Below are 27,555 nucleotides of genomic sequence, written 5' to 3'. Positions count from 1 at the left end.
ATCTTTTGTTTTGTCCCCGAAGATTTGCCAAGAACAGACGGCGAGGAGAAAAAAAAGACAAACACCACCTCAGCCTTTGCCGGTTTAATTTGGAGGCTGCTTGGATCCTCGTGGGGGTTTTTAGGATATTCCTTGGCGATTTTTCTCTGTACCGTGAAGGGCGAGTTTTCCAGGGCTTCGTGCCATCAAGCCTTGGAAATGACTTGTGAAGTGGTGAGAGCTGGTAATCAAGTTGCTACCCTCAGGAGTCAGGGACGGCATGCCAATGAACCAGCACGGTGGGTCTTGAGGGCCTAATGAGACTGGGAACACTTACAAATGGAAAACCCGCTTAATTACTTTTTTGATGGGTTGCATAAACAGGAACGTCATGTGGGCAACGGAGCCAGAATGTGACTGTTGCACAACAGACCATCCTCTTGCTGATCCTGGGGGAGGGGAATCCCTGCCAAATGTCCCCTCAATGGCTGAACAGTTGGGCTTGCCAACTTCCAGGGGGCACCTGGAGATATCCTGGATTCACAATTGGTCTCCAGATGGTAGAAATCAGTTTCCCTGCAGGAAATGACCAATTTGGGGGGGGGGGGTATGCTGGTGACATGATGATGTCACAATGCTGCTGAGGCCCCTCCTTTCCCCTAAGGAGAGCCAGTTTGGTGTAGTGGTTAGGAGTGCGGACTTCTAATCTGGCATGCTGGGTTCGATTCTGCGCTCCCCCACATGCAACCAGCTGGGTGACCTTGGGCTCGCCACAGCACTGATAAAGCTGTTCTGACCGGGCAGTGATATCAGGGCTCTCTCAGCCTCACCCACCCCACAGGGTGTCTGTTGTGGGGAGAGGAAAGGGAAGGCGACTGTAAGCTTTGAGCCTCCTTCGGGTAGGGAAAAGCAGCATATAAGAACCAACTCTTCTTCTTCTTCTTCTTCTTCTTCTAATCCTACCCTCTTCAGGCTCCACCCCCAAATCTCCAGAACTTTCGCAACCCAGAGCTCACTGCCCTATGAATACTGCATGGGGGAGTGGGGTTGCCTTTGTGACATCATTAGAGTGATTTATTTAACTAAAATAGCATTTGAATCATAGAATCCCTGTAAACTTTCCGTACCTCCCAAGTGGCAATATAAGTAACCATCTACCCAGCAGAACAGGTGCCAAGGTTTTCTTTTATCTTGTCTCTCCTTTGCACCTTCGTATTCTGCATCCGAGCATTAGGAGAAACTGAATGTCCTAGCAGAATTACGTGACATCTGCAGAGGTTAACCAGAAAGAATAAAGACCCCGAAAAGCAAACTGCACAGAGGCTAATTAACGCCCTAAATGCATTTCCTGTGGTATAAAATCTGTACTTTTGTGGCACCCAACTGAACGGGAGTTGTTATTCATTTTTTTAACCTTTTCATTGGCTGCTGTTTGGCACCATCTAGTGTCTCAACTAAATCAAGTAGAACAGTTTTGATTCTGTGCAAAGGCATCAAGGGTCTCTGGGTCTCCTTCCAGCTGCATCAGACAGCACTGAGCAAACCCTGAGGGACAAATCAGTACTGGCAACCTCAGAGCCGGGTTTGACTCCCCAGCATGGTGACCTTGGGCCAGTCACAGTCCTGTTAGAGCTGTAGTTATGGAGCAGTTCTGCCAGAGCTCGTTCAGTCCCACCTACCTCACAGAGTGTCTGTTGTGAAGGAACTTGTAAGCTGCTTTGAGTCATCTTCAGGTAGTCGGGGGGGGGGGTATAAAAACAACTCTTTTTATTTAACTGGTTCAGATTGCTCAACAGAAAAAAAGGAAGTGCAGAACCAGCCTAGGAAAGCTCAAAGCATTTCCCTCAATTATTGACATTTGGGTTCATTGAAGCCCCAGGCAGAGGTTAAAAACAGTGTAAGATGTACACAGATAGATTATGAGAAACGGATGAGGCCTGGTGACCCAAGCTACCCAAGCCTGAAGTAAGGGTACCACACCCAATGGCAGTAAAGGTACCTCTCATTGTTGTGTACTAATGTGCAGGTGAGAATGAGCCACTCCGGTTTGAGCCAAACTGTCTTTTCTCTGTTACAATAAATGCACTTATTTTTGCAACCTAGTTAGGGCTACCAACCCCAAGGATCTGAAGAAGTTAACAGTGACTCATGAAAGCTCCTACCCTACCGCAAATTGTGTTAGATTCATGTGGGGAGCCGTGTTGGTCTGCAGCAGCACAACAAAACAGGAGTACAAGACTACAAATGTTGTTAGTCTTTAAGGTGCTCCTGGACTCTTGCTCTTTTCTATTAGAACAAGCTCAAGAGCATCTAGAAGCTCTCCCAGTTCAGGAATGACCAGCCCTAATGCTCCACAGCTCTCCAAAATTTCGGTGAGCAAATTAACTGCATCTGTCCCTGCCAAGATCCAGCAATTACTTGGTTCCTCTCCAGTCTCAAAACTCCACACTCACTATCCCAGCTGAGGGGACGTTTTCATTTTAAAAGAGCCCAGGTCTCCAAAATCTGAAGAGGCCATGTGGGTCTCCATGGGTGATTGACCCTAGATGTCCCTTCCAACTCCATGATTCTATGACTCTATAAGAGCCTGCTGCAAAATCTGTTTTGATGTACAAGCCGAAGACCCAGCTATTGTGCTCTGGGTTTTTAGTTCTGTTTACATTAAACTGTACTTTCTTACCCCACAGAAAAACAGTAAAATTATCCTTTTTCTCTTGGCTTGCATTCACAGCCTTCTGGAGGCCACCTTGTCATACGAGCTGGAGATTCAAGGCTCTTCAGACTGAAGAATGATTTCCTAAAGGAAACCTTTCTCACTGCTTTAACGTCATCCTTGGCAGCCTTCCCTGTTCCCTCCTCCGGGTCTAAACTTTGCCCCTTAGTGAGAGCTACGGAAGCCTTTGGAGAAGAGACTAACCGAGCGCTTCAGGCTGGGGGAGAAAAGGTAACAGCTTCTCGATGAGTTTGGAAATGCAAAACTCGGAAGAGGTACTTACGTATCTCATCGGCTTGTTGGACAATGCTTCTGGGATGCTGCCAGGAGGGGGCTCAGCTGGTTGACTGGCTGTGTATGGCTTCGGAAAAGGCTCGGCTATTCTCAGTTACACATAATAGTATGGCCTGATTTCTTTTTTCAAGGAGACAATGATTTCTGTGAAACGTATGATGGAACTAGTAGCCAAGAAGGCAGTCTAACATTCTAGTCTAGTGCAGCTCATTTTGTATTTTGAGTTTGTGTCTTCATTGGCACACAAGTGTTGCTGTCATTCTCTTCCCCAGCAAGACTTTCCTCTGATTTTATATGGTGGTGGAAATGCTATCAAGTTACAGAGAAATTACGGGGACCCTGTAGGGTTTTCAGGGCAAGAGACAAACAGAGTGCTTTGAACTTCTTTGGTGGTCTCCTATCCAGGTACAAGCCAGGGCTGGCTTGCTTAGCTTCTGAGATCTGGTTAGATAGGGCATACTTGGAGGGGGGGGGTGGCATCTCGGCTTAGGTTGATTTTATATAGAAGAGCTCAAAATGTTGCTGATTCGTGGGTAACTGAGGTGATCCTGTCCCCTTAAGTTCCAGCTATCTACAGAGGTTGTGTCCTTATATTAATTCTTCTCATGGACAGCCTTAGAGGCATGTGGCTTGGTGGGGTGCCTCACTGTGGTGCCTCAGGAAGTGGAAGGCAAGCATTAAAAAGGTCTTGAGAAGAGTTTCATTTGTGACATTCCAAGCCACAAGGTCTGTTGAGGCCACCAGGTCAGATACAAAACCAAAAAGGGAAACCAAAACCTGACCTAACCAGAAAAGCTAGGAACCCAAAGGTTGAGCTGCAGAAATAATTTTTTTTTTAATTTGCAAATATTCATTGCATAAAGTGCACTAATTAAAAAAATTAAAAAAAACATCTATAAATCACATCTGTTCCACTTAATATGTCTGGTAAGGCCTTGGAGGAGAAGCGTGTCTCACGGCTTAAGTGCCGCTCAGTGCTTAACACCCACTCAGGGCAGCTGTCCAGCCCCTGAATGCTTCCTCCTCCAATCAGCTTGCTTGTCTATCCAGCAGCCAGCCTTGTGTCCGCCACTCCTGACCACCCTTCCTCCTTCCACTTCCCTCTGAGTCTCAGAGGCTGCAGATCCCTGCTGGGTGAGAGCTGCCCCTGCCGGTGAGTTCCCTACCAGTTGCCTGCAGCCTTTCCAGGTCCCGGGGAGAGGGAGAAGCTGTTCACAGAGTTCTTCCACTCCACTCACCTAATCTAGCACCCAGCAAGCTGGGTACTCATTTTACCAACCTTGGAAGGATGGAAGGCTGAGTCAACCTTGTGTCAGTGAGTTCCACACGTGAATCACCACAACCGTATATATGTGTGCGGAGGGAGCAGACATTATCCCCTTCTTGCTCTGTTTGTGAATTTCCTAGAGGCATTTCCCTGGCTGCTGCTGAAAACAGGACGCTGGACTGAAGGGAGCATTGGTCTGTTCTTCGCCTCTGAATCTTAGCTTCTGCTTTTCAGGCAGCCCCTTGCAATATCAACGGAGGCTATGTCTGCTCACAATGGAAGGCCCTTCCACGTGGTTACGCCTGTGCTGGAGAGCATAGCTTTGACCCAGGCGGCTGGCAGTAAGGTCTACATGAAAATGGAAAACGTGCAGCCCACGGGTTCCTTCAAGATCCGAGGCATTGGCTACTTCTGTCAGGAGGTGAGTAACTGCAGCAGCCTTCCTCAACTTTATTTTTTACCATTGAGTTTACCCTCAAACATTCTTCAGGCTTTGAGAAACCCCAGAAGTGGCACAATCGTGCAGAATATGGTTGGGAAGCAGAGCAGTGGACACGCCTCCCCGGGGCTCCTCCCCTTTGGGAAAAGAGCCTGGATTATTGGTGGGAGGGTCCTATTCTGCTCTGTACGGGGCGTGATAGATGGATCTACTCATACCCAGTAGGGCAAGGGTAGTCAACCTGTGGTCCTCCAGATGTCCATGGACTACAATTCCCATGAGCCCCTGCCAGCATTTGCTGGCAGGGGCTCAAGGGAATTGTAGTCCATGGACATCTGGAGAACCACAGGTTGACTACCCCTGCAGTAGGGGACAAGGTGGAATTACCCACTGGCAGTTGAGGCTGATTGCAACGTCAGAGCAGGAAATCTTGCAGAGAGACAGCAGGAAGACTCTTTTGCAGCTTTGTCCTCTGGGCTCCCGGATTTAATGTTATTTAATGGATTTGTTCCTTGCTTTAAGTGAATGCTTCTCTTTTCAGGTTGCCAAGAGGGGCTGTCAACACTTTGTCTGCTCATCAGGTAAACGCTCCCCTTCCTTTTGTCTCCATGGTTCACTTTCGTACGAGTATCTGTGATGAATATCCAGGACCGATTCCGCACAGAGGTGTAAAACGTGTGATGCCTCCTGCTTGCAAACGCGCGATGGGAAACCATGCGTCTGCACGCTTCCTGATGGGAAATCCCTCCTGCATTATCTTGCTGCCTTGTTGAGGCTTTTTGCCTCCCGAAGAGGTGGTGGAGAAGCAGGAAACATGGAGAACCCGAACTTCTCCCCCCCCCCCGCTCTTCAGGTTGTCAGGTTGTTTTCGGGGCTCAAACTTCCTCCCCACCCCCAAGTCCCGAAATTAATAATAAACCACCACACTCTGCACAACAGTAAAACATTTGTTTTAAAAAACTTGCATTTCTGCATTGCTTCAGGATCATGCCACCACAATAAAACATTTCCTTACCTCTCTTTTTGGGATACTTTGTATAATGGTCTCTCTTTATGTTCGGGTAGATTTGTGTCTGGTAACTGGATCCTGATGATTGTGTGTTCACAATAAAGATTTAAAATAAAGAGCACAGAGACCAAGCTGATAGGGAGAGGGCTGCTGGATCACATGCCCCCCTCTTCCCCATTCATACCCCACCGCCAGAAAATACAAACAGGAATGTGTTTTTGCTGCCCAACTCCAATATTACCATGTACACTGAAGAAACCTTTTATTTGAAGTCAGGGTATGTTGCTTTGCGATCCCGTAGCTATGCGAACCATGACATTTAAAAGCAAAACTTTGAGCAGGAAATGGAGAGAAACAACTGCTGGCTACATCTGATTTTAATCTAAAGTGATGCAATAATGTTGAATTGTGCTTCATATAATATTCATGTGGTTTTTATTTGTATGTAATACTGTCAGATTGAGTTTTTAGACTGTGTAAATCACCCGAGACGGGCAACTGAGAGGAGTGGTATATCAATCAATCAGTGAATCCAATCAATTAATCAGTCAATCGATCAGTCAGTCAATCAATAATGTAAACTATTAAAATGCCTCCTATTCTGTTCCCTGTGGTCAATTCATTTGGCATGCAACATTATGTTAGGTAGAACTATGATTCTTTGTTTTTTGGTTTGTTAGATACATTTGAATCTATGTTAGTCATGTGACTTGCTCTGAATACAATGGCCCTCTGTGAGAATTGCAACTCAGAATGTTCTATGGTGCCCACAACTATACTGAGAAGCATTTCTTGAGTTTCAGCAGAAACACAGACTGTGACTCTCTCGTGGCTGCCCATCTTGATCTATAACCATCACAATAAAATCAAAGTCCACTGGCACCTTTAAGACCAACAAAGATTTATTCAGGGCGTGAGCTTTTGAGTGCAATAAATCTTTGTTGGTCTTAAAGGTGCTACTGGACTCTGATTTTATTGTGCTACTTCAGACCAACACGGCCACCCGTTTGAATATAACCATCACAGAGAGACATTGTAATTTTTTTTTGAACACTCAGGCCGAAAAGTTAGCCAGACTTGGTTAACTGGAGGAGGTCAGAGCTTGGTCAGTATTTCTTGGATGGAAACAGGAGACATTACAAACCAGTCTGCGTTTTCAGCTGAAAAATGACAAAAAGGGTCATTTTCCTCTGTCTTCCTCTCTCTTCCTGTCCCTTGCAGGTGGCAACGCTGGCCTTGCTGCAGCTTATGCTGCCCGGAAACTTGGCATCCCAGCTACCATCATCCTGCCGGAATCCGCTGCAGCATCCACCATGAAGATGCTGGAGAGCTTGGGGGCAGAGGTGGAGATCTTTGGGAAGGTAAAAGAAACAGAACAAAATGCTCCGGAATCCAGGGTCCACCCAAGATGACTCCTGATAAAGGGATATCCCTCATGCACCCCCCAGAGCCAGAGTGAAGCACATTTCCTGTCTAAGACGAACCTATTTCCAGAATAATGATAACAGTATTGTCCTTGCTGGCCCCTTGTCAATGTGGGATGCGTCATGAATTCTACAAATGTGTCTCAGCTTTGTACAATTTCTGCCATCAAAGCCATCTTCAAAAGAATCTCACGAATTGTAGTTTGGCAAGGACTCCGATTCTCTGGAGCCTCCTGTACAGAACTGTAGTTCTAGAGATTCCACAGCCCCTGAAGGCAGCCCCCATCCCCAGTGCCAGCAGCCTGTGTCGGAACAGCTCTCAAACGGAATTAACCTCTTTTGTTGTGAAGCTGAACATCTATGTGACCAAGAGAGTTGCCAGGAGTCTCTGCCTATCGGCAGATGCAGGGGTGGCCAGATTGTGGTTCTCCAGATGTCTATGGGCTACAGTAACTGTAAGTCCCTGCAATGCTCCATGCTGGCAGGGGCTCATGGTAATTGTAGTCTATGGACACCTGGAGAGCCAATGTTTGGCCACCCCTGCACAAATGGAACAAAGTCCCAGACAGAATCAGGCCCAGTCCAGGGTGGTCCCAGGAATGGCCCAACTCAGGCACTCAGCTGGCCCACAGCAAAGGAACGTGGAGAAATCCGTGATCCCTTTTTTGGTGCAGGGTCCGTCCGTCTGCCCATGATTTTCCATGATTTGGTTTGATTTGTTTTCTGCCTTGTGTGAACCGGATGGTGATTCCTTTGCACTGTTTCCCGTTTCCCTGGCCCAAACTTCCCCATAAAACATATGCCTTGTCCCATAAATCAGCTTATACATTATATGTTATCACTGACATATGCTGCACATATAAAAGCTGTAAATGTGCAAAACCAAGAAGCAGAGAACTGGCACCATTCATGGAAATGAATGCCAAAAAAAAAAAAAAAAAGCAGTGAAAATCGACACATCCTTAAGCCAGGACTGCCCGTGGACCAAGCTTGAAGTGAACTTGATTCCCTCCTCCTTTAAAATATCGCCACTTCTTGTTTTGGCAGGTATGGGATGAAGCCGACGACAGAGCCACGGTGCTGGCCAAGGAACGTGGGTGGGTCAAGATCCACCCCTTTGACCACCCATCAGTATGGTGAGAACCCTGGCTTAATTTCCTTAGCACAATAATGATGAGAACTAAGTTTGCATCCAATGGCACCTTTAACCCCTACTGTTTTATTTGTGTGCACATGAAAGCGTACCCCTTGAATGAAAATTGGTTCATCTTAAAGGTGCCACTGGACTTAATTTTGCTCTACTGCTTTAGACCACCACGGCGACCCACTTGAATCTATAGTCATTATGAATTCAGGGTTCTGTCCTCCCATCGATGTCTGCTCAGTAGGGGAGGCTGAGATTTGGGGTGCCATTGGCCTGCTCTTGACAGGCAAACGCCCATCAGGACATCCCTGTGCCCCACCAGTTTACAGGTGAGCGGTGGAAGAGTATTGGGGGGGGGGAGTTTCCAGGCCTGCATTTGGCAATCCTGAGGGTATCACTGGCCCAAGGATACTCTGTGAACTTCCAGGACAAAGTGGGGATCGGAACTTGGGTCTCCCAGATCCTAGGTAATTCCCTTCCTCCAACAAACACACATTTTGCCCACCAAAATCCTTTCCCATAGAATACTGGCTTTAATCTACAAAGGAAAATTAGAACAAAGTTATGATGACTCACTGTTAACAGGCAGTGGAAACCTTTTGGTTCCAGTCATAACACGCAAATCTACAGAGATAGGACTGCAAAGGACACAGCCACACCAGAAGCAAAACAACCTGGGAATGGCCAATGTGGGGAGGGGGAAGCCAGAAAACCAAGGTGTAGAATAAACCAGATGAAGCAGGCATATAGCCCAGCTGAGACACGGAGTCCGTGACACAAGGTGGAACCCAATGGAATCTGTACACTGTTGAATTGCCTTTGGCTTGGGGAGAAATTAGCACAAAGGCACTCTCAGAAAATCCGGGAGAAAAGCAACCAGGAAGCGAACTGAGCACTGAAGGGAGGGAAATCAATGCAGAACAAAAGAGAAAACTCAAGTGAAAGCTAGGGGGAACACCCATGTGTCATAGGCCCAGAGTCTCTGTCATCTCTAGCTAAAAGGATCTCACTTAGCAGGCCTGGGGGAAGGATTTGTATGAGATTCTAAAAAGCACCTTCCAGTGGAGAGCAGAGGATTAAATAAGGCTTAAGGGAAAGTCTAAAAGTATGGGCACTGGACATTTAAACATCCCTTGTTACTTAAAAAAGAGAACTTCCAGGGGCCAGGGCTTCAGTGCCCTTCTAACTCCTCCCCCTTGAATAGTGGAAGCAGAATTTGGTGCAATTATTGGCATAATGCAGATTTTGAACTGTCTTGCCCTTTGGTGCTCTTTGCCTATGACAGTGCTGTGAGAAATAGTGCAGGGTGAAAAGGTAATGGCACAGATTGGAGTCAGGATTCCCATCAGCTGCTTTTGACCGGTGAAGAAACCATCAGGCTCACGTAACCATCAGGCTGTCTGACCTCCACAAATCCAAAGATAGCTCTGAATGTGCATGAGCTTCTGAACACACATGATCTGGAATCTTTTGTTGTCCTGGAATTTGTTTATTTCTTTATTTATCCTACGGCATGTGTAATATGTACCCAGGAGACCCTAAGATGGTCTGGCAGCCAGGCAAGAGATGTTCAGAGGTCTTTTGGCATTGCCTACCCCTGTCTCACGACCCAGGTGTTCCTCGGAGGTCACCCTTCCAAGTGCTAGCCAGGGCTGACCCTGCTTTGTGTTCAAGCTCTGACGGGACCGGGATTGACTGGGCTGTCCAGGACAGGTATTTTCCTGGTCATCTCCAGGCATCCAGGGGAGCTTCCCAATAGTCTGTGCAATCTTCATTCCTCACAACAACCCCCTTCACTGGAGAGGTCTGTTAGCACTGGCCTGTTCTGGAGCTTTGTTATTGCTCTGCTGCTTTGGAGCGGGGTCTCCTTGGAAGGCTGAGTTGCCCTCTGGTTATCTGTGGTTAGAAAGGGTTGCAAAACAGGCCTGTTCAAGAGAACAGCTTGGGGCTTGTAAATGAGCTGGATTTAACCGGCTTTTTTCACTGAGGACTCAAGGAGGTGGTCAAAGGGTCCTCTCTGTGGTGGGGATCATGGAACCTGCATGAGCAGTGCAATGGAGCCTGTATATTTTTGATGTATCCTATGGCAGGTGTAGTCAACCTGTGGTCCCCCAGATGTGCATGGACTACAATTCCCATGAGCCACTGCCAGAATTTGCTGGCAGGGCCTCATGGGAATTGTAGTCCATGGACATCTGGAGGAACACAGGTTGACTTCCCCTGTCCTATGGGATGTGTGTAACATATGACAGAAAAGAACCAGTGATCTGTGCGTGGCCAATGTCTATTGCCAGGATGGCCAAACTGTAGCTCTCCAGATGTCCACGCACTACAGTTCCCATGAGCCCCTGCTACTTGTTTACATTAGCACAAAACTGGTCCTTCGGAAGAGGAGACCTATTTTGGAACTGGGACAGAGTTCTTTTGCCCAAACACAAAACACACCCAGATTATCTGTGGCAGGGCTTTCCAGATATCAGTGGACTACAATGACCATGAGCCCCTGCCAGCATGCTGTTGGTGGGAGCTCATGGGAATTGTAGTCCATGGACATCTGGAGAGCCAATTTGGCCACCCCTGGTCCATTGCACAAGTAATAAAAACAGGGAATACAGGAACCTTACCCAGCACTGCTTGGGTGATATATTTGTGCAGCATTGCTTGTTGGAAATATTTTTCTCTGAATAATATCCTCGGGATTCTTCTCATCTCCTATCAAGATCTAAACAGGAAATGAACAACACATTTTTTAATTACTTTTTTTAATGCTTTACATTTTTTAATGCTTTATTGTACAAATAGACTTTGGCCACGAACGGATCGTTGGTTCTTTTCTGTCATATCTTGTTTCCGCACGTTCCTGTATTGTCACAAACAATATGTGTAGCGTAGCCAGGCTAGGGACATTTGAGGTCTGCTTCTGTGTCATGACCCCTGGTGCCCCTTGGAGGAGCTCCATCCAAATCCTTGGACGTCTCCCATTCAAATACTAGCCAGAGTAGGCCCTGCCTAGCTTCCGAAATGTACTCCAGGGAACGGTAGAGGACAGGAGGGCCTGAAGGATCATTGTCCATGGGGTCGTCATGGGTCGGACACGACTTCGCAACTAACAACGACAACAAGCTTCCGAAATCTGACAAAATGGGTCTTGCCTAATGTAAAGGCCATCAGAAAGAACATGAGTTGAGATTGAGTGGGGAAAGCTAGCGTGGTCTAACCCAAGGTTTTGTGGCACATCTGGCTGATATGATCATGTTGAGGCTCCCCCCTCCCACGTACCCAATGGACTTCTCTATTATTTCAGTGCTTGTATCTTGTACACCACGCCTGGAATCCATAGAGATACAAAATAAAAAGATAGGCCTGCAGGTGCATGCTCTCGGGGCTCGGCAAACCGGAAGCTAGACTAGATGGCCTGTATGGCTCCTTTCAACTCTATGATTCTGTGAAGCTTGGACAGCTGGAGGTGGAAGCAGACCAATTCCGCCCATGCCTCAATGTGCCTGAATGAGGGTCAAAAGGTGGCTTTTTAAACAGTCAGGATGCTTCCTTCTCCTTCTCGCAGGAAGGGTCACAGCAGCCTGGTCAAGGAGCTGCAGGACTCCCTGGATGCAAAGCCAGGAGCCATCATCTTGTCGGTGGGCGGAGGTGGGCTGCTGGCCGGCGTGGTGGCAGGTCTCCAGGAGGTGGGCTGGCAGGACGTGCCCATTGTGGCAGTGGAGACCAGAGGGGCGGAGAGCTTCAATGCGGCCGTCCAGGCGGGCCGACTCGTCACTCTGCCTGATATCACCAGGTGGGTAGTTTGGGATGGAGCGGGCAGCTCTCCTCTATTTTTTGGGGGTGATAATAATTGTTAAATCTGTGGGTCAAGGAACATGAAGGTGCCAGACTCTTTCACCTCTTTATTCGTGATAGCTCATGGTGCACTCAACTGAAAACCCCTGAACCAAACCTCTCAATATACACAATTCAGAGCAAAAGAACTTCTGGTGGTTGCAGGCAATCGGATACACGATTAGTTCAAAGTGATTGGATCCCTAGTAAGTCTGGCCATGTGCTGTCCGATCAAGGTGTGGCAGTTACCTTTGAATCTACTGGCTCCCATGGGGAGAGCTCTGGTCTTTGGCAGATCCACATACACAACAACAACAATAATAACTTTATTTTTATAGCCCACCCTTCCTGATTGGCTCAGGGTGGGTATGAGGAAGACCTTCCGCTGCCTTGCAAGAGTGTGTGTCCTTGAGGGTGACTGGAATCTAATAGAAGTCAGACCCTGCCCCAAAGACCCTTCCGATTTAAGATAAGCACCCAAAGCCATTCAAATATGGAAGAAGAGGGAGAGAAAATCCAACGCTTAAAGACATAGCAATAGTCCTACACTGCTGGAGACTTTTCCCTCATGCTGGCATTGCTCCTTTGTTTCTTGGGAGCCGATCTGCAAGCAGTGGAATCACTTTGGGAAAATTCTTCTTCTTCTTCTTCTTCTTCTTCTTCTTCTTCTTCTTCTTCTTCTTCTTCTTCTTCTGTCTGTGTGACCCAAACCTTTGCTACATGGTCCATAAACATATTGATCTACAGGTCTATAATTTCCTTATGACTGTAGCAATGCCCACGGCCATCCTCCCAGGGCCAAGGTGCAAACGTGCTTCTTCTTTGCTCTCCATGCAGTGTGGCCAAGTGCCTGGGGGCCAAGACAGTGGCGCAACGGGCGTTGGATTGTGCTAGCGAGTGTCCCATCATCTCACATGTGCTGGATGACGTAGAAGCCATGAAAGCCATGGAGCAGTTCCTGGGTAAGTTTCCGCCCTTAATGGCAGCATGGCCAACAGCTATATGGGTCCTGGGACCCCAGGAGGTGTAATAGATACCATAGATCAGGGGTGGCCAAACGGTGGCTCTCCAGTTGTCCATGGACTACAATTCCCATGAGCCCCTGCCTGCTGTTTAGGGTGTGAACAGCACAGGCTGGCCTCCCCCCCCCCCCCCACTCCCCAAGTATATTCAGTACAATTTATTAATTGTATTTATTTATTTGGGGGGGATATCTCTACACCATCTCTTTAGAGTCCTGCTTGTTAAAGGCTTTTGTTTTGAGTTGGACGGATTGGAGAATTTCCCTTACTTTAGGGATCACCAGTTGCTGAGCAGCAGGGCAATGTGCCTGCATGTCATGAAGGCCGAAAGGGAGTAGCAGCTTACACCTGTGGGTAGATACCTCCCTCTAGTGGCCACAAGAGGTTCTTGTTTTTTGCTCACTTCTTCACGTTCCCTTCTCTTTAAAAGCCTGCTTCATACCGGGTATTCAGGAGTTGCAAACTTTGCATCTGAAGACCTACAGCCTTTTGGGAAGATGAGGGGGGATCTAGTGATATTTTAGACAACTGGAGATGAGCAATGGTGTAATCCGGGGTTGTGACTCTGTGTGTGTGAGAATCACCATTCTGGGTGTTTCTGAACTCAGCTTGAGATGCCGGCACTTTCTTTTAAAGCTCTTCTAGGCCTGAGGTCCACATATCCCAGGGATTCTCTCTCCCCATGTGTCGTCCATTCTTTTGCCCCGGCCTTATCACCAGTCCCTTCTGCCAGCCAGATGTGCCTCTTTGTATGGCAATGACTCCTCCTTTGAAGGGACAGCCTTGATGAGCACTTCCTGAGGTGGCACTTCCGGAAGCAGATTCAGGCTGGATTTTTTACAGGAAGCTTTTCCTGGTGGGTGTTTCATTCTTTTTCCAGGCAATGACTTGGAATTCTTGAGGAATAAAAGAACTAATTCTCTAGTTACCATTTTAGTTGATCCAGTGTTATTTTCACAAAGTCAGAGATTAAAGTAAGATTAAAAATTGGGCAAGCAAACAATTGGCTAAAAGAGAAAGGAGCAACAGTTCATCTATGATGCTTCTGAGCTCCTCCAAACCCCTCCAGGAAGCTTTCCAGGGTTGCCAACTCCGAGTTGGGCCATTCCTGGAGATCTGGGGATGAAGCCTGGGGAAGGACTCCAAACCAGCCATTTTACTCTAGGGAAATTGATTGCTGGTGTCTGGAGGGCAGCTGCAGTTCTGGAAGATCTCCAGGCCCCATCCGGAGGTTGGCAACCCTGAGGATCTTGCATCTCCTAATGGGCAGTCACGACGCTCCTTTCTCACCCTTGCTTTCCCCAGATGATGAGAGGATGCTAGTGGAGCCCGCCTGTGGAGCTGCTCTGGCCCTGCTCTACTCCGGCCAGATTCAGCGACTGCAAGAGGAGGGTCGCTTGAGCCGGACCCTGGACTCTATCGTCCTCATCGTCTGCGGTGGAAGCAGCATCCAGATGGACACACTCCGGAACCTGAAGAAGCAGCTAGGGATGAAGTGAAGGCCAAGATGTCTTGCCAGGCATCCCTGGATGCCCTATGGATGAACAGCTGCCCAGCACTCCACAATTAAGAGCTCTGAATGATTCCTATTTACATGTAGTACAGCCTTCGAGATCCAATATGACATAGTTCTTGATCTTTAACCCATTGCCGACCAAGCACGCAACCCGGTCACCCAGTGCCGTTGGAATCCCTGTCGATTCTCCAGTCTGATGAGCACAGATTGACTCAGTCAATGTGAGGCTTGTTGAATTCACCCAGTATTGCAACAGTATCTAGTCTGCTTTATTCACCTCTCTTGTTCCCTTCTCCTTCTCAAGATCCACCTCCAAGGTTTAATCAGGGGGGCAGCAGTGCTGTAAGACCTCGCAGCTGAGCCTTTGCTGCTATTTCTCTTGAAAGCTTGCTCTGGCCCAAAGGCATAAGCCAAAGGTCAATCGCCAAAGGGCTCTTGGCTTTGAGCCTTGTAGCTTGGAAGTGGGAGAAAGACCTGCTGGGAGAAAGAATGAGAAAGAGAGAGAGAGAGAGAGAGAGAGAGAGAGAGAGAGAGAGAGAGAGAGAGAGAGAGAGAGAGAGAGAGAGAGAGAGAGAGAGAATGGGAACAAACATGAACAGTTCTGTGCCTGGAGGCTCTTTTTCACCCTTTCCTGTTTCTTTGGCTCCCCTTGTATTTTTGTGTTGTAAGCTGCTTTGGATCTCTGCTGGGGAATCCAAATAAATAATTGAATGTCCCCTCCAAGGAAAGAATAAGGTCCTAAAAGCCAGAGCTCATGACAGGGAGATATATGAAATATGTGCCCACAACCTGTAGAACTCAAGCATACATTCAAGTCAGTTCTCGTGCCTGATGGCCATTCCAGGCTGGGGTAGCCCAGGCTAGCTAAATCTTGGCTGAATCTGCACGGAGCTTTTATTCCAATCCCAGGTTGATTCAGCCCCTGCCATCTCCACTTAATGTGATTTCCATTTTGATTTTGTCTGATTTAAATTTTCCCTCTGCAACAAACATGATTGATCCGGAGTGACCCTACCTTTTCCCTGCAATATCCTAGAGTGGATATAACCCTCAATATTTGAAAAATCGGTGTGAGAAAGCATGAGAAAGCATACAGAGCTCTTCGTGTTCCAAACTCACTGATGAGCTCTGTGGTAGAGAAGCCCTGATTGGCCAAGCTTCAGTTCCTTGTTCCCAGGCTGCAAGCTTGCCTTAAAGGGGAAGCCCTAACTTCTCTAAGCAGAGGCTCCAGAAGCCCTAACTTCTCTTGGTAGAGAAAGAGGCTCCTGCTGTGCTTGGCTCCCACACCCCCTTCTGAGCTGTCCTAATCATGTGCAGAACACTTTTCTGTTTCAATGGGGGGGGGGGGAGAGGAATACCCAAGTTCAAATCGATCTGGATTCAGCAGGATCCACAATGGAATAAAGAAAGTAAGTGCAGAATCAGCCCTTGTCAACTCTTGGAAGCTGAGCAACATCAGTCCTGGTCAATACTTGAAAGGGAGATCACCAAGGAATACCAGGGTCAAGAGGCAGAGGCAGCCAATGGGAAACCAGCTCCAGACATCTCTTGTGTTGAGAGCCCAACCCCAAAAACCCAATGACCAGCAGCCAGCTCTGCAATCTTAAACTGGATTCCTGTTTACCATGTGCCTACACATTTTTTAAAAATGCATCCCGTTTTCTGCAGCACTAGGTTTTAACTTGGTGGAGCCAGTTTGGTGTAGTGGTTAGGAGTTTGGACTTCTAATCTGGCATGCCAGGTTCGAATCTGCGCTCCCCCACATGCGACCAGCTGGGTGACCTTGGGCTCGCCACAGCACTGATAAAGCTGTTCTAACTGAGCAGTGATATCAGCGCTCTCTCAGCCTCACTCACCCCACAGGGTGTCTGTTGTGGGGAGAGGAAAGGGAAGGTGACTGTAAGCTGCTTTGAGACTCCTTTGGGTAGAGAAAAGCGGCATATAAGAACCAACTCTTCTTCTTCTTCTTCTTCTTCTTCTTCTACCTAGAGAATGTTTAAAAGCAGTCATCTGACAATCTGAAGTGGTACAGCCCATTCCAACATGTTAGGGCTTTGCCATCTCATTACCACTTCTTCGTGCTGCGTGCATAGGCCAGAGCTCACTCTCTGCTCCCTGACAAGCTAGCTTTCTGTATGCAGGGAAGTTCTTATTATACAGGAAAGCAGAGAACCGTGTGAGCCTCTCCCTCTGCAGCCTGGCATTGGTCACAGATATTGCCCTGGCGAAGTTTAGTTTTTGCTGATTCCGTGAAGTCAAAGGCTCTTCAAAGGTGCAGAGCTGCTCTCTGCTTCAAGCCCCAAGTCAGCCTAAATCTCGCTCCTTCTGTAGGTGCTTATTTTTATTCCTTTGCAGAACTTTTGTCTCCCCAAGATGAGTCACTCCTCGCTTCCCTCACCTATTTGCAGAGCTGCCATTGTGTGGCGTGTGAAACCACAGGTGCGCCGCAGCTGTTATTTGTCGCCTCTGGTTTTTGGAGCACGCTGGTGCCAAGGCTTGTGGGGCAGGGAGCACTGGTCCTTGAGCACATCGCCACGCTTCTGCCAAGGAGGCAGCTGCCACTTTCCCAGGGAGGTGGAGGAAACGCACAAGCTCTATGTACTTAAAGCACCATCTCCTGCTCTTCTTTCCAGTTTACACGAGCCAGAGCCACTATAGTAGAAACAAAGGGAGGTGGAGGGAGCAAAAGGAGGACCAAGGGTGCAATCGATGATGTCACTTCCGGGGGTGTGGTTGGGGGGGGGGCGTGGCGTGGCCAGATATCACTTCTGGAGCTCCTCAAAGTTTGAAAAAATTATTTCAGGGGCTCCTCCACAGCCTTGAGAAAGGCTGGCTTATTTTTCAGCTAATAAATATGGACGGGCGCATCTTGCACCATTGTTTTAATGCTCAGGCATGACATCTGCAGTGGTTTGCCCTTGAATGACTAGGAGCTCTTCCCCTCTATCATCTCCCCTTCAGTTAAGAAAGTCGGTGCTCCCACCAATAGCTTTGCCCACCCTCCCCTTCGCATATTCAGTATTCTAGTAAGGCTTTCTCAACCAGGGTTTTGTGAAACCTTGGGATTTCTTGAAGGCCCAGGAAGGGTTTCTCAAATGGGTGGGACGGCAGGAAGCTGTTCCCGTTGGCTGCAGAGGAGAGGACACGCAGTAATGGGTTTAAACTACAAGTACAACGATATAGGCTAGATATCAGGAAAAAGTTTTTCACAGTCAGAGTAGTTCAGCAGTGGAATAGGCTGCCTAAGGAGGTGGTGAGCTCCCCCTCACTGGCAGTCTTCAAGCAAAGGTTGGATACACACTTTTCTTGGATGCTTTAGGATGCTTAGGGCTGATCCTGCGTTGAGCAGGGGGTTGGACCAGATGGCCTGTATGGCCCCTTCCAACTCTATGATTCTGTGAATTAGTTTTTAATTTATTTTTTACATTTGTTAAACATTTATCAGGTGATACGACCATATGTGGTCCTGTCGACCCACCCACCTCCCCCCAAAATGCCCATTGATGGGCCTGGTGGGGGCTGGAAGGGGAGGGGCCCCAGATGGGCGTGTCCACAGCTCTGCTTCTCAATCATATTCTGCACGATCATACCACTTCTGGGGTATCTCGATGGTAAAAAAGTTGAGAACGTCTGTTCTAGTCCCTCACCTGCCCCCTCCACTAACCCTGAACTATTTCATTTCTTGTATTGAAGGACAACATTTTATTCCACACATCTTGAGGAACGTCGTTTGCAGAGCCCTGGTGTGGAATGCATATTTTTTCCAGACAACATTCTATTAGATCTAATAGATAACAATCAAGCACGCTATCTGTGTCCAAAGGATGTATATAGGCCATTGGGGGAGGGGGAAGGGGAGGGGTTCCTTCTTTATTTCCGTACATTTTCATCTGAGCCTTTTTCATCTCAGGCCGCACACCAGATTCATTTGTTTTGCTTGCGGCTTTGAGACACGGTATGCGCAATTGCCTCAAAAATAACATTAAAGATTGCATCAATTTAGCAGGGAGTGTGTGTGTGGGGGGGGAGAGAAATTCAGCGCGAAGAAACAGGAAAATGAAGACTCCATTTGATTCACAGAAGGGCGAAGCAGAACTGAAATGGGTATTTTAAAATCAAAATGGGCTGTGCAGTCCAACTAATAGCATCTCCAGTCCCTCCTTTCCTACATTCATGATGAGCATGTTTGTGTGTGTGTGTGTGTGTGTGTGTCTGCGTGGGTGGATGTGTAAAGTGACTCATGGAGACTCCATAGGGTTTTCAAGGCAGGTAACAAAGCGGAGGAGGTTTGCCACTGCCTTTCTCTGCTGAGTCATCTTTGGTGGTCTCCCTTCCAAGTACCAACCCTGCCTAGTTTCTGAGATTCTGGTGGTCTTCAAGCAGTGGCTGGACAGATATCCTGGATGCTTGAGGCTGATCCTGCATTGAGCAGGGGGATAGACTAGATGGCCATTTAGGCCCCTTCCAACTCTAGGATTCTATGATTATATAAGCAGTGGCTGGACAGATGCTTGAGGCTGATCCTGCATTGAGCAGGGGTTGTACTAGATGGCCTGTCTGGCCCCTTCCAACTCTAGGATCTATGATTCTATAAGCAGAAGCTGGACAGATACTTATCCTGGATGCTTGAGGCTGATCCTGCATTGAGCAGGAGGTTGACCTAGATGGCCTGTCTGGCCCCTTCCAACTCTATGATTCTATGATTCTATAAGCAGTGGCTGGACAGTTAAGTCTGCTTAACTTCCAAGATCTAGCAGAGACAACCTGTCAGCCGAAGATGAGTAGACAAGAAAGAAATTTTCACGCTGGCGATGGCGTTAATATACTTGGGTCTATTAATATCAAAGGTCCATGAAGGTGACTATCTTATAAATGATCCCAAGTGATACGGCTTAAAATATAAAATATAAGGTATAAAATATAAGGTAGTGTGTTGAAGACTTTGTGAGTATCCCTGAAAAAAACCAATTAAGAAATAAGTTCACTGATGAAAGGAAAATACTAAAATACTAAAATACCCAGGAACTCGTTCTATTGTTTGAATAAAGTTTTCGTCATTGCCAGCTTGAAAATTTCTTTCCAAGACCTGGAAAGCTCAGACCATACCAGCCTGCCTCCCCACCCTTGCCAGCTTATACCAGAAAAATGATGATGATCATGATTTTAAAAAACTGCTAGCTTTTCAGGTGCCGAACAACCAGTGTCTATCTTGGGCTGTAATAAACTGACACCTCTAGAATGAAAGCTGCCCCAATCTCTCCAACAGGCAAAAGGAACAGAGCTTTAGCACCAATAGCTATTCTGGAAAACAAGGTCAAAAATTAGGGGCCCCGGGAGCACAGGAGCCTAAATGCGGATGGAAGGACGGATCCCGGGGAAATGGAAAAAGAAGCAAGGTCTGATATTGAGGGAGACGGTTAAAGGTAAAACTGGCAGAAGCAGGCAGTGGGGGGGAGCAAAAGATAATTCCTCGGATGCAAACGCGGAGACAGATCGTGCAGCGCTTCCTAAACAAGAAGGCCGTTCTATTTACTTATTTAAATTTCTATTTACACTTATGTCTATTTATTGAAATTGATGTGCAGTCCCGGCGGTTTTGCCCAGGCTGGCTTGTGTGCCCGAGCGAATATTATTATGGCTTATCCCCATCAATATTTATCCTCAGTCAGATTGTTTTGACTGCAACTCGGGTGTTTTAATTAGCAAGTGCGCCTTCTCAGACTCATTCCTTTGCTACTGTCTTCATGCATTATTGTCATAATTATTTTTAATTATTGCCGTCCTCTCCCGTCGCTGCGGCACTTTCTGTTGGGGGGTCAGAAGAGAACAATTCAGACAGAGCGGCTCGGCACGGTGGTTGTTGCCGGGGTGGAAAGAGCAGAAAATCCTCGGTTGGTCACGCTGGGACCTGTTGGAGCTGCTAAATCCCCGGACAGCGACTCCTTTTTCAATGGAGGACACTCATCAAAAAGAGACTGGGGACATTTGTATGTCGCTCCCGCAGTGCTAAAGGCAGCTGGCAAGGATGGAAAGGCAGAGAGAAGAAGTGGGTGGCCTGGCAGGCCAGGACTGAAGAAACCTGGGCCCTTTTCGCACACGATGGATAATGCACTTTAGGAGCAGATTTTTCTGTTTAGCTCAGGGCTCATTCTGCACAGGTAGGATAATGCACTTTCAATGCACTTTAGAAGCAGATTTTCCTGTTCAGCACAGGGCTCATTTTGCACAGGTGGGATAATACACTTCCAATGCACTTTAGAAGCAGATTTTCCTGTTCAGCACAGGGCTCATTCTGCACAGGTGGGATAATACACTTTCAATGCACTTTAGAAGCAGATTTTTCTGTTCAGCACAGGGCTCATTCTGCACAGGTAGGATAATGTACTTTCAATGCACTTTAGAAGCAGATTTTCAATGCACTTTAGAAGCAGAAAATCCAGCTGCAAAAGGACATTGAAAGTACATTATCCAATGTGTGCAGAATAGGCCCCGGATTCAAAGTTCCACTTAGCCAAAAAGCTCATTGGGTGACTTTGGGTTGGTGATTTTCTCTCCCTCCCACCTGTCTTACAGGGATGTATTGAGGTAGTGATAAAATTAATGATTCCAACCATCTCTTTGATCATACAGCTATTGGAAATTGGCTTTCATTCCATATTGGAGAGTGAGATCTTCTCGCTTTCTTCTCTGATTTAAGGAATTCTGCTTTCAATGGAAACATTAACCAGTGGAATACAGAACAGCTCGAATATAGATAAGTTGAAGAATTACACCGAAAGCAGTCTGCAGATAGCCCTGGCATATTTAGACAAAGAGTCTGGGCTGCTGTAACTATTACATCCTTAATAAAATGAGATTTGGTACAGGCTGGCGCCAGAAGTAATCAGTTGTTGAGGAAGATGCTCTGCTTCTTATAGGCTTGAAGGATAAATGCTCACCTGGTGACCCCCCCCCCATATCAGGTAGGAGATAAGGGTTCTAGGGCTGGCCTGGAGATTTTGGGGAGGACCAAACTGGACCTGGAGATGACTCTGAAGAAGTAGCATGATTGTACTGGTACAGGACTCAGAGCCCACCTTATGAGGTAGAGGTATGAAATTCCATGCAACCCTCTGTTCTTGGCACAGGTTTTTGTGACCTGAGCCCTCTGTGACTCTCTTATTTTTGCAGTTTTGAGGCAATCCACACTAGGTAAAGTACCCAGATCATAAATCTGTGAACTCCAGTCAATATGCTTTAGGACACAGCTAGAGGCTGTCCTCTTTGGGAGCTTTTGGGGACTTTTGGAGAGGGTGTCCCCTGCAAGATGCCCTCCAGCAAAGCTGCCTTCAAGGGCAGCCCTAAATACAGTACATTGCAGTAGTCCATCCAAGAGGTTGTGAAGGCATGGATGACAGGGTCCAATTCTTTCCTTGTTAAAAAGGGCCACAGGCTCTATATTCTTACGTGGCTGAGAAGAAGGCATTTCTTTGTCACCATCACCACCAAAAGCAGCCCTCCCCCCAGGAGCACCCATAGTCTGTGGACAGGAACAAAGTATCCCTGCTAAATACACTTTAGGGCTGGCTGTGCAGAATTCAGAGTCACTTCCATGCAAACTGGAAGAGGAGACCCAAAGGGCTGCGAGGACAGCCTTGGGTTGTGTCTTCTTGAGCAGGGATCCTCAACCTGTGGTCCTCCAGATGTTCATGGACTACAATTCCCATGAGCCCCTGCCAGCAAATGCTGGCAGGGGCTCATGGGAATTGTAGTCCATGAACATCTGGAGGACCACAGGTTGAAGATCCCTGCTCTTGAGGGTGGGGAGATTGCAAAGTCTGTCCAGGGACATTTTCTGCTTGCCTCGCCTTTTCTTGGTCCTTGATAAATTGCACTGGCCAGGCTAGCCCAGGAGATGTTTGCAGGAGGATGGAATGCCATAAATCAAAACTCTGGGCATGCCCCCCCCCAGTTCTTAAAAAAGGCTTTGAAGGAGTGTTGGGGGCTGGTGAACCCTATTATAGGGTGTTCCATTAATTATAAAGTAGTCAGTCCGACAGACTTCAAGCCATTTTTTATCAAGTCTCAAAACTGATTACTTTCCACCTTCCGCCACCTTTCCCCTTCGGAAGCATAAAATAACACTAGGCCTAAAAATAAGATAGAATAAGGGCTGGGTGGGGAAAGAGAAATCCGAACTGAGCTCCAATCTACATGATCAGCAAAAGGAGCTGACTCTGACTTTGGAAACTGGGCCTCTGCGGAATGTGGGGTGGGGGGAATCCCCGCCTCGAAATACTTTTTAAAAACCGCCTTGTGCACAAAACCTCAGCCTTGTCAGATGTCAGAAGCTCACCTCCTTCCGAGGAAGCCTGTTTCACTGAGGGACCGCTCTGTCAGGAACTTCTTCCGGATGTTTAGCCAAAAGTTGTGAATTAATTTCATCCCATTGATCCTGGTCCGACCTTCTGGGGCTACAGAAAATAACTCTGTATGACAGCCTTTCAAGTATTTGAAGATGGCCGTCATATCCCTTCTTAGTGGTCTCCTCTCCAGGTTAAACAGACCAAGTTCCCTCAACCTTTCCTCATACATCTTGGTCTCCAAACTCCTTACTATCTTCGTAGCCCTCCTCTGGACATGCTCCAGTTTCTCTACATCTTTCTTGTGGTGCCCAAAACTGAACACAGTTCTCCAAGTGAGGTCTAACCAGAACGGAATAAAGTGATAACATCACATTGCTTGATCTGGACACTATACTTCTTTAAATGCCTATTTTGATGTTACTCGTGTGAACTGTACAGGTGGGTTTTTATTTCGCACATGTTTTTCTGTCTCCTTGTGTGGAATTTCCCCCATTTAATGTTTCACAACTTTGGAAAATATACTTTTATTATACTTTTATTCCTGGCATCGCCTGTATGCTTATCCGCCTATTTGTTGCTCCAGGCTGTTCTCCATTTTTAAAAAGCATTTCCTGTCCCCCATAAGAAGGGAGAGGGAGGCGGATGCGAGGGCGGGACATTGGAGGTAGCGCTTCTTTGCCTCCTTGTGCTGGTGGCCTGCTGGTTGTCTCTGGGGGACAGCACTTTTTGGGATTCACCAACTTGCACTTTAAATGGCGGATACAGTGAGCAGTTTGCTGGCCGGATGCAGGAGGTTGGCGATGTCATGCGGAGCGACCAGAATATAGCATCTTGAGAGGTTAAGCATGACACTAAATTTGTGGCAGGCAGAAAAGCCCTCAGAGAAGCCAGATTTGCTAAAATGATAGCAGAGAGTTAAAGAGCCCAGCGATTCCTTGTGGAACTGATGAAATAAAAAAAAATGTTTTGTTTAATAAATATTTCAATTGCAAGGTAGCTTCCTTACAGTTCAGCTAATGATGAATGGGATGAAATTAATTCAAAAGAAATTCCATCTAAACATCTGGAAGAAGTTCCTGACAGAGTGGTTTCTCAGTGGAACAGGCTTCCTCGGGAGGTGGTGGGTTCTCCATCTTTGGAAATTTTAAAACAGAGACTAGATGGCCATCTAATGGACAGACTAATTCTGTGAAGGCTCAAGGGGGTGGCAGGTTACAGTGGATGAGCGATAGGGATGTGAGTGTCCTGCATAGTGCAGGGGGTTGGACTAGATGACCCATGAGGTCCCATCCAACTCTATTATTCTATGATTCTAACCTTGCACTGTCCTTGGGGGCCTGATAGGGGGAGAAAGGCAGGCACATTGCAGCAACCTGTACCTTCCCACAATTGGCACAGAGGAGGGATTTTTCATGGAGGAAACAGGGCAGATTCTGCCCCTGTTGCCCCTTGCCTCTGTCTTCTTCTCCTCCCTAGGGTCCTGTGGTGGGTTGGAATCTCCTTGGAGATGAAGACCCTTCTTCTTGCTGTGAACCCACGTAGCACTACACACATGGACACCCCCCCCCAACAGAAACAAAAAATGACTGAAAACAGAGTGACCATTAACTCCCACAGTCCCTTTCAAAGAGGAACAGAAAATAAGGGCTGGCCACATGAGCATCTGAATGGCAAGATAGATTCAGGTAGACGGCCGTGTTAGTGTGAAGCCACAGAATAGTCCAGGAGCTCCTTGAAGACAAACAAAACTCAATTCTGCACCAAGCTTCCCTGTGAACGCACACAAAAGCTGACACCCAGGACTGAATTCTGCTGGGCAAGCCATGGGAGGCCTCTGGATTGGCCGGCCCTTGTATACGAACCAGGCCTTCCCTTTGACCTAGCCAATGTAACCAGACTGAACCTCCGGTCCCATTCTAACTAAGTTCTAGCTCTGCAGCGGTCTTGGTTTGAGTGGGCGAGGGGCGATTTATTCCTCTGCCCAGGGCTTTTCAGAGGTGTGCTACCAGGAGAACATCACACCCCTGCATTCTCCTCTCTGCTGGAAGAAGTGGCAGGCTTTACATCCCTGACCCTCACGCACTTTCCAAAGATGCTGGACCCGACTGGGTAGCTGTCAGTCTGGTGTAGCAACATCAACACTGAGAACTCACTCTGGAATTGGGTCTCCTGATTCTGAGTTGGAAAATTCCTGGAGATTTTTTTTTTGGGGGGGGGAGCCTGGGGGAAGGCAGGGCTTGGAAAAGAGGGCTCCACCTTACAGAGAAGCCACACCCCCCACCCCAGGAACTGATCTTCAAGCACCATTCCAGGAGATCTCCTGCCAATCCTAGCTTCTCTTTTGTTTGTAAAGGAGAGTTGGTTTTTATAACTTGCTTGTCACTGCCCAAAGTGGCTTACAATTCCCTTCCCTTCCTCTCCCTATAACAGACACCCTGTGAAGTAGGTGAGGCTGAGAGAGCTCAGAGAAGCTGCTCTGTGAGAACAGCTCTAACCAGACGGGGATGAGGCCAAGGTCACCCAGCTGGCTGCATATGGAGGAGCGGGGAATCCAGCCTGGCCCTGAAGCACTACACCAAGAGGCCCAAGAGCCTGGCTTGAATTTAAAAAGTGGCCCTCCCGCTGGAGAACTGGCAGCTGGTTGTGATTCCTGGCATGTCCCTCTTCCCCCACCACACATATGGCCCTGAGGGCCTCCATTCCTCCTCTCCCTGCCATTCTGGGAGGTCTTGCTTACAAGAGCAGTTTCCTTGGAGCCGACTTCTCATTTCATGCAGAGAGGCAGGTGCTGTGCCCACCTCTCCAAGCACTATAAGAAGCGCCTGGCTCTGTTTTCTCTTCTGGGTCATTGTTACAAGTCCCAGCTTATCCTGTTCAGTTGCCCCCCTTCCTGGAGGAGAGGAAGTGACAGTCAGAATGCCTACAATCACCACGGACCTGGGCCTGGGAAGCTGCCCTGTCTGCCTCGGGTGAGAAGATCCAAATGGAAGAGAATGCCCCTCCTCCATTCTTCCCCAGGGTGAATGGATCCTTGCCTCTCTCTGTCCTAGGGTAACAGGCATGGCTAATGGCACATGCACAGCTCCTAACCTGTAAATGGCATTTAAAGCTGTGCGCTGCAAATTGGATTTGTTATTGTGTTATTGATTTTCCTCCCATCTTCTGCACCTTTGGACCTTCCATCCATCCATCCATCCATCCACCCACTCTTCTACGCCCATGGACTTCAATAGACGTAGAAGAGTGTGACTCTTTTTAGGACTGTGCTGTAACCAACCCCTCTTGTCTTGTTATCATACCGGGATTGATTTGTCCGAAATTAACCTGTTGCTGAAAACCTATTGTTACTGGTCTGCTTCCGGATCAAGTTCAAGGTTTTGGTTTTGACCTTTAAGGCTCCTCGCAGCCTGGGTCCCACCTATCTGAGGGACCACTTATCAGCTTAGGCCCACCACAGAGCTCTTCGCTCTGTGGGCACTAACTTGTTGGTGGTCCCTGACCCCTGGGAGGTTTGCCTGGCCTTGACCAGGGCCTGAGCCTTTTTGGCCCTGGCCCCATCCTGGTGGAATGAGCTCCCGGAAGAGCTAAGGGCCCTGACTGGGTTCTGAAGGGCCTGCAAGACAGAGCTCTTCTGCTAGTTGTTTGGTTGAGGCCAGGGAGATGGCATCTCTGGATCCTGCCCTATGTGTACGACCCGCCCCCTGAATAGACAGGATTAAGAGGATCATCGATGCTGGCTTGGCTAGAACAGTTATCAGAGAGATTATGCCGCCATATGGTTCTTGGTCTCTATTTTCTATTGTTATTTGTGTAACTAAGGGATTTTAGTTACACCAAAATCCAGCTTGTAGTGGTTAGGAGTGCTGACTTCTAATCTGGCAAGCTGGATTTGATTCCCCGCTCCTCCTCCACATGCAACCAGATGAATGACCTTGGGCTCACCGCAGCACTAAGAAAGCTGTTCAGAACGAGCAGTAATATCAGGGCTCTCTTGGCCCCACCTCCCTCACAGGGTGTCTGTTGTAGGGAAAGGGAAGGGAAGGCAATTGTAAACCGCTTTGAGGCTCCTTCGGGTAGTGAAAAGTGGCATATAAGAACCAATTCTTCTTCCTCTTCAGTAATATCAAGGCTCTCTCAGCCTCACCTCCCTCACAGGGTGTCTATTGTGGGGGAAGGGAAGGGAAGGCAATTGTAAACCGCTTTGAGGCTCCTTCGGATAGAGAAAAGTGGCATACAAGAACCAGCTCTTCTTCTTTTATGGGTTTTATATTGTATTTTATTCATTTTATTTTGTGAGGGGCAGTATAAAAATCTAAACCTAAATAGATAAATAAATAAGTAACTTTTTTCAGTAAAATATTTATAGTTGACAATTTGAAAAATGGGCAGGAGGTTCCCACACCCTTCTAGACTTAGAGCCTATGATTTGGAGACATAACTTGTCATTGCTAGTCTCTAAAGCATGAGCCCCTGAACAGTAAACTGCACAATATATATATAATTAATAAACTCAGTTGTTCATTTGGGTTCCCTCAGGTGTCACTTCATATGACCAAGACACAATAAATA

The 27,555-nt window shown here is 47.5% G+C and overlaps 1 protein-coding gene across 2 annotated transcripts; it reads left to right on the top strand.

The window, feature by feature from the left end:
• The first annotated feature begins 2,793 nt into the window (after window positions 1–2,793).
• SDSL (serine dehydratase like) lies at window positions 2,794–16,062 on the top strand. Of its 2 annotated transcripts, none has more exons than XM_077308476.1 (8): window positions 2,794–2,923; window positions 4,488–4,674; window positions 5,234–5,273; window positions 6,923–7,062; window positions 8,173–8,261; window positions 11,835–12,062; window positions 12,941–13,065; window positions 14,431–16,062. In XM_077308476.1, exons 2-8 carry the CDS (start codon window positions 4,516–4,518, stop codon window positions 14,622–14,624), a joined length of 975 nt encoding a protein of 324 aa, XP_077164591.1. In that variant the 5' UTR covers window positions 2,794–2,923; window positions 4,488–4,515; the 3' UTR covers window positions 14,625–16,062. The 2 variants fall into 2 exon arrangements, with proteins under 2 accessions (XP_077164591.1, XP_077164592.1); XM_077308477.1 differs by lacking the exon at window positions 2,794–2,923 and adding an exon at window positions 4,069–4,139.
• The last annotated feature ends 11,493 nt before the right edge of the window (window positions 16,063–27,555 follow it).

The sequence above is a fragment of the Paroedura picta genome, chromosome 13, assembly GCF_049243985.1.
Source record: "Paroedura picta isolate Pp20150507F chromosome 13, Ppicta_v3.0, whole genome shotgun sequence".
Classification (NCBI taxonomy): Eukaryota; Metazoa; Chordata; class Lepidosauria; order Squamata; family Gekkonidae; genus Paroedura; species Paroedura picta.
Note: the sequence above shows the minus strand (reverse complement) of the source record. Positions and strands in the feature narration are given on the sequence as shown.